The following is a 17,159-nucleotide window of genomic DNA, read 5'->3' as shown; positions in this document are numbered from 1 at the left end:
ACATAATTACAGTCAAACTCTGTTACAAAAGCATTGAAGATTCCGTGAATTTTACCTCATTATAGCTGAGGTTACTGTTTTGAAGACCCTTTTTGACATAAAATATAATCAGAAGCAATCCAATATTTTGCATGGAATTTTTTTTTGACCAATTTGATCAAGAAAAATGCTGGAAATTGGAATCATAAATAAGAGATACAGTTGATGCTTGATTTTACGAACCTCTTATTTACAAACTGTATGTTTTACAAACTAATCTTCTGCTTCTAAATAATATACCATTCCTTTAAATATTTCTCATTTACAAACTTCGAATTTTATGAATTAGTTTTTCACGTCTGTACAGGTTCATAAGAACGAGTGTAGACTGTACCACCAATTCTCGCCAAAAATATTACCAATTGTCTGAGAAACCACCAAATATGGCTGATGAATTGCCCTTGGCGAGAAATACAGTACTAGAAAATATGTAGTGATTTAAAGTGTCTTCTGCAGAGGAATACGAATGAGGTGCATATCTGGTTTAGTAGTGATTTAAAGTGTATTTCGTGAGGAAAAAATTAACATGGCAAATAAGGGAGATGAATATTTACAGTCATATTCATTTTTATACAATTTATAAATTATTCACGAAATACCTTTATTTCTGATTCTAGTAAAGATTGATATTTAATGTAAATTTCGTATAAAGATCCAGAAAAAACAGGAATTTTTGTAATGGAAAATGTTGGAAAGGGCGAAATTACGAGAAAATACAGTATTTCTTGTGTACGGGCCATAATAATTACGAAAAATGTCAGAGTACCAGACTTCTTAAAAATCCTTTTTTTCACTGTTTGGTATCAAAAACCTCATAAAACAATGAAAAATTTGTCATTTTATCCAAATTCATGGCAATTGACGTGTCGTTATAATCGGTTTTTACTGTTTATACACACACACACACACATATATATATATATATATATATATATATATATACAGGGTTCATAGGAAATCCCTTTATCCTGGAATAACTTGCAAACCTTGGATCCTATAAGCATACTTCCAATCGGAAAAGTATCCAAATAATGTGTAAGACCTCAGATACGTCATTCATATTGGAAGAGGTTGTATGGTTATTAAATTTAAAAAAATTAACTTTTTATATTTGGTCACCATGTCCTAAAAACCCAATTAGAAAGTTATTGCCCTGTCTCTCCTGAGCTCTACAAAAATAATCACATGTTTTAAGTGCAGTATTTGCTGAGATGTTTGAATTCAAAAACCACCAAAAATGAGGGGAAGAATGGAATATCCATTGGTTTATGTCGTTCCTTCCTTCATTTTTTTAGTGATTTTTTTAATTCAAATATCTACGCAAATATTGCACTTAAATACAAAATATTTTTTTGTTATGCTCAGGAGAGACTGAGCAATAACTTTCAAACTGGGACTAATTTTTTGGGACAGGGTGACAAAATAAAGAGTTAATTTTCTTTATTTTAATAAAAATACAACCCCTTGCCATATAAATGACTTATCTGAGGTCTTACACATTAATTGTATATTTTTTCCAATTGGAAGTAAGCTTCTAGGGTCAATAGTTCACAAGTTATTCAGAGATAAAGGGTCTTTCCTATGCACCCTGTATATATATACACACACACACAGTGTCTCATTACCTCTGGTTTCACAAGTTGCAGCTGAGAACTTTGATTTTGAATTTCATGGTGTGATAGTGGTGACGGTGGGTCTGTAGATGAGCTTTCAATCTTTTCACTTTGACCAGATATTTGGAATAAATTATTAGAAGGAAACATGGCTGTACCAAGGCTGGTGACAGGTATAAGTTGTGACATGCTTGTTGATGTATTTATCATATCAGCTGGTGGTGGATAAAAAGTCATTGCACTGTACACAGATGAGAAGGAATCAAAAGAAGTTGGAATTCTGTGATGAGGTATTTCACCAAGTTTAGGTAGTTTGAAACTTGTATACATGGCTTGTGGAAATTGTGGCCCTGTTGTGTACTGAAAGGGGAAAAAAAACATACATACATTTGATGGTTTAGAAAATTATTGTGAATTAGAATTTTTGTTTTTCCTATGAGGAGAATATTTTGACATCAAGAAAATATTCATTCCCGAGATAGCTAAAATTTTTATCAGCAGAGATATATATATAAACTGCAGAATTATAACAAAATTTGTAAGATGTTAGGATATACAGGGGGCTTAGTAAATTTGAACATGGTTAATTCAAATTTTATACATTTCCCTTGAGTTTTCTATTTGATTTAATGCTGAAATTACCTTTGTTAATACAATTTTTTTTTAAATATTTTGGATAATTAGGTTTGATTCAAATATATCCCTTGGAAGAATGTCTGTTTTCTCGAAATTCCTGGCTACCTCTTTGTCATCTCTTTCTTTATTCTGTAGTTTACTGACCTTATCCAGTATATATAACATGTAGTCCACATTAAAGCATTTAAAAAATTATAAATAAATAAAAATTTAACATTTTGTTGTGGCCAAAAGCAATGGTTTTGTTACCAGTCCTACACACATTGGCTTTTGTCTTTTGAGGGCTGCTGATGTTACATCAGATTTTGAATGATTTCAATAACACCTACCACGGGCAGATACAAATGCCACAACAATCAGGCACGAATTCAGTGATGTGTCAGAGAGGGCGATGTATTGTCTAGTAATAATAACTGTGCATTGTATTTTATGGGACAAATCCATTTTCTTCATATTATCTTTCTCCCTCAGAGCTAAGATGATCAATGAATTGCAGTACCTCTTTTTTATTATTATTCCAACTTTTTGACTCCCTAAATGAATATGAACACATTAAAAAACACACTTGGATTGTGACTGAAAAAATATGTTTTAGCATGTTATAGTTCAGAAACAAAAGTTATGATCTCAATTAGTTCTTTCAAAAAGTTAGGAAAAATTTGATTTATAATGATAATTTTTTGGAATAGCTAAATGATTGGTTTTTCACTTTCATTACATTGAAGAAAAGATTTATATTGAATCCACAACCACGTGCGGCTCAAGCTTACCTGCCACCTGGGTGAAAAGCCCCATGTGCCACCCCCTGAAGATGACCCTGGAGGGTGACAACCCTGGGATAAACCTTATTTTTTTTATACAAAGCCACACACCATTGTTTACTGAACAAAAAGTTTATGACCATACGTCCTGCTTTTAAAGAAACTGTATTTTGGTTCAGGATTATTTTACAATTCTCAATTACGCCTGATGACTTGATCCACATTGCAACTCTTATTGACCAGCCATAATTACCATGGTCCCCACACCTCTAGGCTGGATAGTGAATTATATTTATAGCATGAAAAAACAAAAATTGACAAGAATCCACCCGAGCTGGAAATCTGTCAACTCCGCCCGTGGGGGTGGGGGCCTTGATGGTTACTTACACTCATTCCATAAAAAGGAAGTATAGCAAGATAACTTCTATTAAGAAATTTATTTCAAAGGCATTTTTGTGCTTTTGAGCCAGACAAGTAAGTATGCAAATTTTTCCTTTGCTGTCATTTGACCGTTCCAGAAAAATTACTGGGTGGGAGAGGGGTAAAATGCACACTTCCCCCTCGTGTCAGACTGCATTATTGTTTCTGTAATTAGGGTTCCAGGCTGTGTCTGTTCCCTAAAGTTTTCACGTATTCATTATCAAGGTGTGGCTCAAAAGCGTAATGTCATTGAAGTTTTCGCTATTGAAAAATTTTTATAAATTTTGGTGTCAAATTGAAGCTTAAGCTTCCGCCCCTTACAAACTGCCGCCTGGGTGCACCACACCCCTTGTACCCTTGCTTAAGCCACCTCTGTCCATGACCAGGCCGTAACTAGGATTTTTGCTGCCCCCACAATTTTAAAAATGCAATAATTTTATAAGTGTTCTTTGTTCCCACCTAAAAATGCTGCCCCCCTAAATTTTTTCGCCCGGGGCAGTTGCTCCCCTCCAGTTCCGGTCCTGCCATGACACCTCAAAATCAGTCTTAACATCAGAGCCATTTATTACTTATCTTTTTTCCTATGAAAGATTATATAAACTTTTGTTTTGTTGGTTTACACTATTAAAATAAAATGTGCTTGCTTGCTGTGAAAAAAAAGTGAATTCACCTAAATAAATATTTTTTTGGAAATAGATGAATAAAGTATAAAAGTACTAATTGGTAATGTCACGCTAAAATAAAATAAACCATTACAAATCAAAACTTATTAAGATAAAATATTTTCACCTCCATTATACGGTTCTTAGGTGGTCTTCCTCTTTTCCTCCTGAACATAGTTTCTACCATGGGTGGAGTACCACTCCCAGATGTATGCTCAATAGATGCACTCAGTTTACGAGAATACTTATGAATTTTGTAGTGATCTAATCTCCGAAAAGGATTATCATCACCACTGATAATTTCTTGACATTTTTCCTGTAAATAATAATAATAATAAAAATAAATTGGTCGGTTCTTAGCAAGTTAACTTACTGAATCATGCATAAATGTTTCCTCTAGGACTATGAATACCAGTAAATTATTTTTTTTAAATATAGGCTTATATATCCTTCACTTCATGCTAGAAGCCTGAATATGCAATGTCTTTGGAAAAAAAAGAACGTGGGGGGGGGGGGAATGATGTTTAAATGTTTACTCTACCCATGTTACGCTATGGAAGTTATTTTCCTAAAGTGTTTTGTAACGTGTTTCAATAGGGATATACATTCGCATTTCAGGCAAAACATGAATAGCAAAAATAAGGTATCCAACCAGCTGATAAAAAAAAAAGTGAAAATTCTGATATACAGTGCAAGACATAATTATAAGATACTATGAACAGGGGTGGGAAGTTACTAAGTCCATTTCGGAGCAGCCTTGGAGCAGCAAAATTCAGGATTCGGAGCAGTTTTGGAGCAGCAAATTCAGGATTTGGAGCAGTTTTGGAGCAGCAAATTCGGGATTTGGAGCAATTTTGGAGCAGCAAAATATGGGATTCGGAGCAGATATTTATAAATTGGAGCAGTGAAATTAACAAGAATATTTTCATTAACCCTCAACCCTTTTCAAAATAAAACTGCACTGTCTTTTGTTATCAAACATCTTTTCGTCAGCTTGATTTTTGTTTTTGGTGTTTTAGGCTTTTGACACCTTGTTTGAAAGAGCGGCTATCATAAAATTTTTTGCACCCGTCTATTTAAGATGATTTTTGCTTACTGAGGGCACTATTTGCTGCCTGGAACAGCAGCACTTCAAATGAGTTAAAAAAAATTTATAAGTTTTTAATTTTTTTATACTTGGAAAGAAATTGTTGCAAAATGGGATAGAATTTCGGAAGAATCAACTCGATGTTTGGCGATTCAGCACTCATTATCTGGCGAGATTGGCGATCTGACACTCGTTATTTGGCGATATTGATGATTTAACGCTCGTTATTCGGCAACATTGGCGATTTAACGCTCGTTATTCGGCAACATTGGCGATTTAACGCTCGTTATTCGGCAACATTGGCGATATTCTGCAAAGTTACTAAACTAACATTCGTAATTCGGCGGACACACTTTTTACTCCCGGAATGAAACATTTTTTCACAAAACATCGGGATTTAGCACAATGACAATCGACTACAGTAATTTCTGCTGCTTCCAGTGACGACTTTTTTTTTAAACGGAAACACTCGAATTTGCACTTTAAAGCTGAAAGGCATTGCAAACCATCTTCAGTTCCACGATCACAGACAATATCAGGGTTTCGCGATGGAAAGCCCGATCAGGGGCCGATAGTTTAAGGCGATAGTTTAAGTATAGTGGAATAAAACACGCTCTTCTCGTAAAGAAACGTTTCGTGGCTAGCAGGAACAAAAATTTTTTGGCGTCCTCTCCGAAATTCCGGGCATACTGAAGCAAAATTCGCTATTTGGCGCAGAAAAATGTGAAAATACGCTATTGGAGCAGGATGGCGCAAGATATTAGTTTTGGCGCAGAGTTCCCACCCCTGTATGAATATTCGTAAACAAAATGGAAAGAATACTTCCATATAATGATGAAACTCAATTACATGTATCGTTCATGTTGTGTACAATTGTGAGTGAAATTACAAGGATGTCTGAGAAATAGTATTTGATATTTTAATATTTTTGTGAATTGCATTAAGAAATTAGTAAGACAGAAATATAAGACGTTTTCATTTCCACCATTTTATAGTAGTGTAGCACTACGTTACTTTACGCAAATCATTTTTTTACATTACTAGATAACAAACTAATAAAAATATTCCCTCTTTAAAAGTACCCTTCATCAGTAGAAAAAATACCATCGGGTACCAGTGCTGCAAAAAAGTAAAATTCGTGAAATTTCACTATTGCGTGGCACCAGTGTTTCTAAAATCTATATACACTGCTCAAAACAATTAGGGGAGCACATGGTTTTAACAAAATTACGCAAAGATGTATACCGATAAGTAACATAAAATGAATCATCCATAATTTAGAGCCTAGCAGGAAACGGAAGAAGAAAACTTCATATGCAAATCAAAGTTCATGACGTCGAAAACTAGAAAAAGGAGATAAGGGCAGAAATCGGGATGTTGCAGAAACGTCTGTTTTACTGCCGTAACTGTGAAATTCGATTGCGCAGTATTTTTTTTTGAGACAAGGTGACTTGAGGATGTCTCAACAACGTGATTTACCGGAATCCATGGCATGGCGTGTTATAGGCAGACTGGAATCCGGGCAAACACAACGTAGTGTCGCGGACGCTGTTGGAGTCGCCAGAAGTGTTGTTGCAAGGCTGTGGAATCGATTCCAAGAAACAGGAAATGTTAGACGTCGACCAGGGCAAGGTCGGCCACGCGCCACTACAGCAACTGATGACCGGTATGTACGGTTAACAGCCCGTCGAAACAGAACAGAGAATGCTACGCAGCTGCAAAGATGGTTGCTCTTGGCAACAGGACGAAGGGTGTCCAGCCAAACAGTACGTAATCGGATTCATGAGGGAAGGCTCTATGCACATAGGCCAATGGTCTGCATTCCGTTGACCCCACGCCACCGTGCGGCCCGAAGAAGATGGGCTGCTGAACATCGAGATTGGGAGCAACATGATTGGAGCCAAGTGCTGTTTACAGACGAGTCTCGATTCAGTCTGGAGTGTGACACCCGACGTGTTCTGGTATGGAGGGACAGGGGCACTCGAAATAACCCCGCATTCGTTCGTGAAAGGTCACAATACAGACGAGCTGGTTGGATGGTATGGGGTGGAATCAGCATAGGCGGACGTACGGACCTGCATATCATTCGGAATGGCACTTTGACGGCCCGAAGGTATGCAGACGAGATACTGCGACCTCATGTCATCCCTTACGCTGGAGCCATTGGAGATTCCTTTGTTTTCCAGGATGATAATGCCCAACCGCATAGAGCTCGTCTGGTGGAGAACATGCTTGAAGCTGAAACAATACAGCGTATGGAATGGCCAGCGTGCTCTCCTGACCTGAATCCAAACATACTCGGACGACGCATTGCTGCGCGACCAAGGCCGCCTGTTACTGTCCGAGACTTGCAGATTGCACTTCTTGTTCCCCAAAGTCTGATCAATAACCTCATCGCATCCATGGCAAACAGGTGTGCAGCAGTCTTAGCTGTTCGAGAAGACCACATGCCCTATTAAAACTCATGCATCATGTCTAAACAGTACTTTTTTTTATCGTTTACATGTAACCAAATTGTTGCCCTAAATCATCTTTTCATGTTTTTTCCATATTTTCAAAGAATTAAAGCTTAATTCCAAATTTGTTTACGTCTTTTTTCTGTATTGCGCATTGATACACGTGTACTATCCATTGTATGCCAATACGTGGCTGTCTCGCACGGTTTTCTTCTTCACTTTTTTGCTTGCTCCCCTAATTGTTTTGAGCAGTGTAGCAAGTAAAATAGGATGTTCTTGATGTGGCATCACAAATTTTTTAAACCGTGGAATATGTGATTTTGTAGAAAAACGATCTGGGCATACTCCATGCTTGTCTGCCCCATCAAAGTGCAATGTTTGTGCTCTAGCATTAAGGAGCAAAATGTCATCCAGAAATATAAAATCTGCCTTACAACTTCAGTGCTCACAGCAAACAATTTCTAGAGTTTTAAGTTCTACAAGTAACATCAAATTCATGAAAATCAAGGAAAAACCTCCATTAACTTTGAAATACAAACAGGATCATCTGCCTCTCACAAAACGTACCATGCCTTGGACTCATCAGTGGAATTCTGCTCTGTTCTTCAATGAAAAAAAAATCAATCTTGATAGTCCAGATGGTTTCCATTCATATTGGCATGTTTTGAGGTCTGCAATGATACAATTAATGAGCCGTCAAATGGGTGGTGGTTCAGTGATGGTTTAGGGAGCATTTTCTGCCCAAGGAAAGACTGGTGTAGTTTTTCTACCTTCAAGGATGAATTCATAAAGCTACTTAAAATTTTTACAGGAGCAACTTGGTATATATAAAAAAGTTCTTTGTGGCAAATATTGCGTATTCCAACAAGATAATGCGTCAGGTCACACAAAGCAGTGGTTCAAGCAAGAAAACATCAATGTTCTTTCATGACTGGCTCGTTCGCTTGACCTCAACTCCATGGAAAACTTGTGGGGCATGCTTTGCAGATCAGTATATGAAGGTAGGAGGCAATTTTCTTCCATCTAAAAGCTGCCATATAACAGGCTTGGAACGATGTCTCTTGTGACATCCAATCTGCTCCAAATCCATCCCAAATTGCACTTTTGCTTTGATTAGCAACAGAGGTGGTTGTAAAAAATATTGATTTTGGTAAATTTATATGTAATTTGTTTGAATTTTATTTTATTTTTCCCTCAAAAATCAGGTGTCTTATAATTTTGTCCGTACTACATTTTATATTTTTCCATAAAATGAAAATATTTTTTTTAATTTCCAATATTTAGTATAAAGTTATTTTTTTGCCGTTATAAAACAGCTTGAAATTTTTGATATATTTTACTTTGCTCTTTCTTCTGATTTCACTAAAATTTAAGACTGTCTTATAATTATGTCTCGCACTGTATTCATGCTTCTAGTATGAAAGGGGGAGCAATATGATTTGATGACAACATTTTATTTCTTTGCTTTTGTGTCAAGATGCAGAGAAACTTGGATTTTTAGAGAAATTTATAGTAGATCCAAACCACCTTTAGTGCCCATTTGCCATTCTAACTAGATTTGCATGTTGGTTGTGGTGGTTTCATCATGCGCTAATTAATTTTGAGAATGTCCATGTATGTGCAAAAGGATATTCACACACAGCACACACACATTGCTTCAAAAATTGTAGATATACATGGAAAAAAGGCTGGTACAAAAAAATTTGGAATCATTCAAATATCATTATTCTCACTTTAAATAGTTCAAAGAAATGAGATGAAAAAATAATTCTGGTGCCTATGCTCTTAATAAAAGAAAAAGCTTCATTTTTTTGCATGCTTATTTGGCAAAAATGATTGAAACACAAAACTTTCAACATTCACAATTATATTGAAAAAAACAAACAATGTGATTGATGCATATTTTTGTTGATGTATTCGATTAAGCAGGGTCGTTGTCGGAAATATATTTTGAAGGGGGAACAACTAGTATTTTGGGGGAACCAAAGTGGTTGAACAATATAATTTACTATGGCTTTCCATAAGTTTCAGCCATTTTCTCACATTTGGGGGGGGGGGAGTACCAGACCCCCCCCCCCCACTATGGCATTGCAGTTAAGTGAGATTTCAATTGAATTTTTAATCGTTGATAAAAAATATACTGTATTCCCCTTGCATTAGCCGGCATGCAATGAGGGAGACCAGCATGCAGGAAATACCCATATTTTTTTGGCATATAATATATACTGCTAGGAAATCAGTCACAAATTCTGAAAATTTTTAAATATCTTTATTCTAAAAATTCATGGGATTCTCTGAATGCATACTGCGATCTTTATTGAAAATTGTTTTTCCTAGCATGCCAGGAATGGATCAGACCCCAACATACAAAAAAGCTGATGTCCATTGAGTTTTACAGCACATTGGCTATTATTTTGAGAGAGTTCAGATTATCGATAAATGCTTTTCATGCATGTGAAATGTTTTATTTTGCTTAAATGCATAATTTTTGAAGCCTTTAAGGATATAAAGAATAGTGTAGCTGTTGTTTAATAGTTTTGCTGCTGGGAGAAACAGGGGATCTGGTCCTTCTTGAAAAGTTGGAAAATGGCTGATATATAGGGAATAACATGCTTATGTTTGTCGTTCTATCACTTTGGTCCCCTCTCTGAAATAAATTTCTGGCAACTGCTGTAGTTGCTATCTACTGCTGCTTCCAGCAGTTGAAAACTTGGTATTGAATCCACTCAATTCAAATTATTCACCAGAGATATGCTAAAAAACCCCTCTAAGACAGAAATTCAAATTTCAGATGTATTTGCAAAATTTGCCTCTCTGATTTGAACATTTTATGAACTGTGAACTGTGCTTGGAAATTTCTGGGAGTACATTTTAATGTTTTTAAACAAATGTATATTTGATATAAAATCACTTTTCACCATGAAAATAACTACCGTATATACTCGTGTATAAGCCGACTCGTATATAAGCCGACCCCCCTACTTCAGGACCACCAAAACCGCAATAAATTGAAAACCCATGTATAAGCCGACCACAAAAAAATCCGTGCATTTTAGAGAAAAAATGCTTATATTTTCATGCAAAATGAATAGTTTTTGCGGAGATTTACAATAGAAAATGATTCAAACTTTTAAATCCATTTCTTTTGTCTCCAAGCTCATGGTAATCCATCAGATCATCATAGGGGGTGCGGCATCTTCGTTTTTATCTTCATCTGTGCTGTCATCGCCATTGCACTTTCAAAGAGAATATCATCTTCAGTTCCGTCCATCGCATTGCTGATGCAACACTTTTTGAAGGATGGGCAGAAACAGAATTCCACGCCTCATCTAGCCATTGGCAAACTAGGCCAATGTCAGGTTTCTTCAAGGTACCACTTTTTGTAGTTTATCATCGGAACTCATCCATCCGATCCACAAATTCCTCGAATAGTCTTTGAGAGGCTTGTCGATGCTCACATCTAAAGGCTGTACAATCGACGTTAGCCCATCTGGTATTAAAGCCAATGATGTTTTCGATTTCTTTGCCTCGGCTTCGATATTATCCGTTCTGTAGGCTTTGAACATATCCCATACCAATAATGCCAGTTTCTCGAACACTGCTACAAAAATGACTACTGATTGCGAGGATTGATATTTTCTCATCAAAAACTGACCCGAGTATAAGCCGACCCCCCAGTTGAGGAACGAATTTTTCCACAAAAAAAACTCGGCTTATACACGAGTATATACGGTAATTTACTGCATTTATTACAATAAAAAATGAAAAACCAAATAAAATTGACTCAAATTAAATATTTGACTAGCTGATGAAAAGCTTATGATTATTAATGAATGAATCATTGAGAACAAAATGGTGGTGTTAAATAAAGGAATAAAGAGGTTTTTCTTTTTGTCAGAATTTTTTTATCTTGTGATATATGCATGATTTAATTAAACATAACAAAAATGTAAATGATGCAAAAATACAACAAAATTTCTACTCATACCTTTAAAAACTTAATTGGAATTATAGTTGTCCCTTCTTGTCATGCCCTAGTCATTCTATGCATAAAAGTGTTATAATTAAACCACTAACTAGAGAGAGTTTATATTCAATTCCCAAAAGCTTTGCTTTCATTTCACTTACCAGAATTCATATCCCTGCCAATAGTGCTTTACCAGAGACTTTGAATGCTAACTACACAGCTTCCAATTGGCATATCACTTGCAATATTTTACTTAAGAATCAACATCCAAATATTTGGTGAGCAGTTTGAATCATCTTTTGCAATGCATTATATATTATTAAAGTTACTTTACATGACATTATACAACATAAGTTCATCTAAATTATACATGATAATTTTTTTTTAATTTTTTGTATAAAATTTGGGTACAGGGTAGTTATAAATAAACTGGCACTACTCAGACGTATGTAGTGCCCATTCTGATGGAGGTATTTTGATGAAATTTGGTGTATAGGATATATGGACTATGGAGGAGAAGAAAGATTCAATAAAATCTCCATGAATAACCAGTCTTTCAATGAATCTTGTAGATCAACTTTGCCCAAGAAAAATTGAAGTCATCAACGAATAAGGCAAATACATGAAAAATACAAAATTCCCAATGAATTTCAACACACAATGGGTGTTGTCTTCAGAGGAAAAAATATTAAACCACTAACCAGGCTGACCAATCTTGACTTGGTTGCTCAGCAGAAAAAAAGTATGCCTGTTCACTTCAAACACTGTGGTCAGAATGAAGGTGTGAGTATGCATGTGATACTAATGCAGCGTCCTGATGGGATGCTTGCGGAATTGAGCTACCCGATTGTTCCCGCTCATAATGAATTTATGCCATGGCATTGCAATCGGTGGTATATATGTGCCTTCGTAGAAATCTACATCAACTGTGGACTTGACTTTGTAAAAAACTCTAGCTTTCTGAAATTTAAATCTATGGCCCTCTTGCCAACAGTGAGCTGCGATAGTCAATATTCACATTCCTGATTCTAAACACAGTGAGCATTTGTTGTATGGGATGGCAAGATCTGAAATGAGGTGGTAGCCATCACCTAAAACCAAAGTTTTTAGTAAGCACATCTATTGTTGTCAGGTTGAACTTTTTGAGAATCGGAACTTTCTGAGTGAGAGTATTGGATCGTAGGGTATGACTGCACTTTCTTTGAGTGGCTTCTCTGTAATATTTACTAAAGTGATTCCTCATGCCAGTCCCAAGAATTTCATACTTATTTCGTCAACGATCTTAGTGTTGAACCTCCTGTCTTTCACAATTGCTCTGATGGTTTCAAGTGCATGGTCTAATGTGTTCCGATCTGATGAGGTGGCCACCTCATTTCAGATTTTGTCATACATTTGAGAGCATTTAACATCATCTCAGATTGGAACACATTAGATCGTGAACTTGAAACCATCAGAGCAATTGTGAAAGACAAAGGGTTCAACACTAAGATCGTTGACAAAATAGGTAGGAATTCTTGAAACTGGCATGAGGAACCACTTTAGCAAACATTACAGAGAGGCCACTCAAAGAAAGTGTAGTCATAGCCTACGATCCAATACTCTCACTAAAGATCAAACCGATTATCAAAAAATATAACCTAACAACCATATATGTGCCTACTAAAAACTTTGGTTTCATGCCACCTAAAGATGCTATACCACAGAATAAACATGTGGGACATTTATTATATTCCATGTGGTGATTGCTCTCTTGGTTATATAGGACAGACAAGGAAACCCATAAAAGCAAGATTAAATGAGCACACTCGCTGTGTTAAGAATTAAGAATGTGAAAAATTGACCATTACCGCTCACTGTTGCAAGAGGGCCATAGATTTAAATTTCAGGAAGCAAGAGTTTTTCATAAAGTTAACATTTGATTTAGATTTCTACAAAGGCACATATATTCATGCCTTCAAAAATATATTAGTAAAAGAAAATAAATCTACACCACCGATTGCAACACCATGGCTTAAACTCATTACAAGCGGGAATTGTAAGAAAATTCAAATAGACCAATCAGATACTCGGTCAGCGTGATTAGCTGTTTAATATTTTTTCCTCTGAAGACAACACCCATTGTGTGTCAAAATGCATTTGGAATTTTGTATTTTTTGTGTATTTGCCTTATTCGTTGATGACTTCTTAACTTATCCATATATCTTATGTACCAAGTTTCATCAAAATACCTCCATCAGAATGGGCGCTACGTACGTCTGAGTAGTGTCACTTCATTTATAACCACCCTGTGTAATAAGATTTTTTAACAAAAAGGATAAATTATTAGAATAAGGGAGGCTTTCAAGTTCTCTGGATGAGATAAAGGGAAAGCTATACCATAAAAGAAGTTATAAAACAGCTGGGGCAGCATGGTTTGAGCTTGCAAATGTGAAGATTTAAAAATGATGTATGGTTTTTTGAATAACAATTCTCTCTCTCCATTGAAAGATATTCAACTTCCTTTTTATTCTATAAATCATAACTTACCTTTTTCATAACTAAGGTATTTATTTGACTGACTGAAGTTTTTCTTTTAAGTTCGTTACTCACCTCATTTCAATTACACAATATTTAAAAAAATGAGGATATCAGTAACACCAATGTTACAGTTATTTTATTGACTAAAAGAATTGTTATTACACTTGGGAACCTACCTGTTTAGGCAAAACCTTCTGTAGCTTTTTCTTTTTAATTTATGTGGGACTCTTTATAAAAAAAATTACTTTTCAAACTTATTATATAATACTACAGCAAGTTTCATCCACACGACAAATTTCCCATATTTTTGAAGATTAATACTACAGTCTTTATCACTAAATTTTGAATTAAAGATTATGTGAAGGAATGTGGGATTTCGCAGGCCATATCACCAGTAGAAGCTTTCATGTGGTTTTCCAACTTCAAGGCACGAATGTGAACCAGTGTCCCATTTAAAAAAGTCTGTCTGCAGAGAGCAGGTAGATTTTCAACACAATACGTGCACAGCACAAAAATTCAGCCATCTGCCATTTTCACTTAAAAATATGGAAGTAAGATGGCAGCAGCACAAGAACACGGAAACACGCAATTTTGAGAGCATAAATACATTAAAGTCACACATGCACTTTTGAAAACATGTTCCAGCATGTACCAATTTGTGAGAGGTTTCCCAAAGGAATATTTATGAGGATGATGTACGGTTAGGTACAGTAAAAACTTCTATGTCTGGAGGAATTTGTTCCCAATGTTTTTTCTAAGTTCTCTCTGTATAGTCGAGGAGATTAATTCATTTTCCAATACAGCTGAAGTTGACTACCACAGTTGGAGATTAAATATTTAGAACAATTTTTTTTTTCTGTAACCCAACTCTAGAGCCCAGAAGCTTCTATTAAAATTTGTGTATTTTTTATACTGAATACTTTTGTCACACAGATTATGAAGTGCCAACAATTAGAGAAAAAAAAAATGAACAGGTTATAAGAAGGGAATGTAGTTTCAAATTCATTATGTTCAATGTAATCACTGTTATGTAGTGTAAAACCTTTGAATACAGTGTAACTGATGCACAAAGCAGAAAGATTCACACTCAATAGTCACAATCAGGAATGCAAATTAGAATAGTTAAAATGTTTTTGCAAATCATAATATATTTTTCTTACCCATTTACAATGATAGTGCTTTTCTTTGGCTTTGAATTGACATTCTTGATGACACGCATGGATTTGATTGATTTCAACAACAGTGTAGAAAGACTTCGTTACTTGCTCCTGATACTCATGATTGCTGTAAAGGATACCGAAATGAGTGATGCTGCATTTAGTTAACACACGAATCACAAATTTAAACTTTGTAAGAGCTTCCCTTTAGTCTTTTTCCTTTGTAAAACCCACTAAAAAAATATGAAACATAGCTGAACATTAAGCACCTCAAGACCACAAAATATATCTGAAGACAGAAAGTTGGACTCTGTGATAAAACATATTGATTAATTAACAGATGCTTATTGGAATTATTTGTATTTTTTCTGATGCTGTTTTCCCAAATGTCTGATGTTTTTTCCCAATGTTAGAGAACATTAATTACTCTGAAACTGATATATTTGAAAGAGTTCTTGATCTTCAAATGAACGTGTCAAACTCAAAATAAATATAAGAAGTTAAAGTAATTAATATAAAAAATTATGTTTTAGCTGAGTGAGTATAAATTAATCTTGCATATTCAAAGCATTCTGCAACTTAACCAATAGTCAGATTAGTACCAGAATTTGCACAAATACTATTAAAAAATGTACTGAACAGTTCTGCAATAAAAAAATTAGTTGAAAAATTTCTCAATAGAAGGCACCTTTACAACTACATGTGCAGAAATAGAATAATAAAACACATTTTTGTGTGTATTTCACATTCCAGAGTCATAGTCATATGATATTACATAATATATTCTCCACACTATACATTTGTGGCACTTGAATGTGATCAGATGTATATTTAACTGATGACTGTAAGTGATCACTTATGATGTTTCTCACATGTCTTCATAATGCTTTCTTTTAATTCAGCTGGTGTGGGTTGTAATAACTGTTCCACGAAGAGCCATATCCTTAAGGTAGTTCCACAACAAAAAAAATCACTGATTTAAATCTGGGAATGTGGGGAATATATGACTAATTACTCAATCATTAATTAAATGTTGACTGAAAGAATTTTCAGTACGATAGGAGAAGCACTATCTTTCTAAAATACATGGAATCAAGTCACTGACTTTGTTGCAGCTGAAGCATCTGTTCTAGTACATATGATCGCACACACACATAGGCATGCGCAAGGGGGGAGATTAAACCCTCTCTCCTTGAGCAGAGATTGTGGTGTATTTTTGCAATAAAAAATTATCCTTAGCTTAGTTCTTAAAATAGTTCTTATACTTCTTAAAAGCCCAAAAGTCTCCTAGCCCAAATTTCTAAGTAAATTGATCGTATATGCTTCCTTTACATTTCAACATTACTACATTGGATGGAATTTTCTTTCTGATACAGCAAGAGTGACTATTCTTCAAGATTATCAGTAACCACCGGAAGGCTGTTTTAACGGTAAAGATGAAATAATACTCTGCAAAAATGTTGAAGGTGTGATGTAAGATTTGAATGTTCTGTACAAACCAGACAAAACAAGACACTTCAGAAACAAGTCTAAAGGCTTTACTATTACAGAATATCAACAAATGACATTCTATCCTTGTTGCATATGCAGCCTTGGCTAAATAAATTTATTTTATGTTGATCGCCATCTACAATAAACAAACAATACAAAACAAACTACAAAAAATACAAATAAGCATGAATGGCTGATATGTGGTGATTTCGTCTGTTTCGCAAGCACTGTTGCAAGGAGTTCATTAAAAACAAATCAACCTTGACAAACAGTTCTGTTTCCTGCCACAAAAAATGTTTTACAAGGACCTCTGATGAAGGCTAGAAAAATTGCTCTACATGATTGCACATAAA

At 35.2% G+C, this 17,159-nt stretch overlaps 1 protein-coding gene across 3 annotated transcripts in view; it reads right to left on the bottom strand.

The window, feature by feature from the left end:
- The window catches only part of LOC149079957 (zinc finger protein castor homolog 1-like), a 171,779-nt gene that overhangs the window by 19,989 nt on the left and 134,631 nt on the right, over nt 1-17,159 (bottom strand). For all 3 annotated transcript variants that reach the window (XM_089238865.1, XM_089238866.1, XM_089238867.1), the window contains exons 13-15: nt 15,319-15,442; nt 4,259-4,447; nt 1,665-2,012 (exon numbers count right to left, since the gene is read on the bottom strand). In XM_089238865.1, coding sequence (XP_089094991.1) covers nt 1,665-2,012; nt 4,259-4,447; nt 15,319-15,442 — 661 coding nt within the window. The remainder of the gene's footprint in view (nt 1-1,664; nt 2,013-4,258; nt 4,448-15,318; nt 15,443-17,159) is intronic.

The sequence above is a fragment of the Pholcus phalangioides genome, unplaced genomic scaffold, assembly GCF_987345545.1.
Source record: "Pholcus phalangioides strain wild (caught in Gottingen) unplaced genomic scaffold, Ppha-v1.0 ptg000011l_1, whole genome shotgun sequence".
Lineage (NCBI taxonomy): Eukaryota > Metazoa > Arthropoda > Arachnida > Araneae > Pholcidae > Pholcus > Pholcus phalangioides.
The sequence above is the reverse complement of the archived record's forward strand: the minus strand, read 5'-3'. Positions and strand labels throughout refer to the sequence as shown.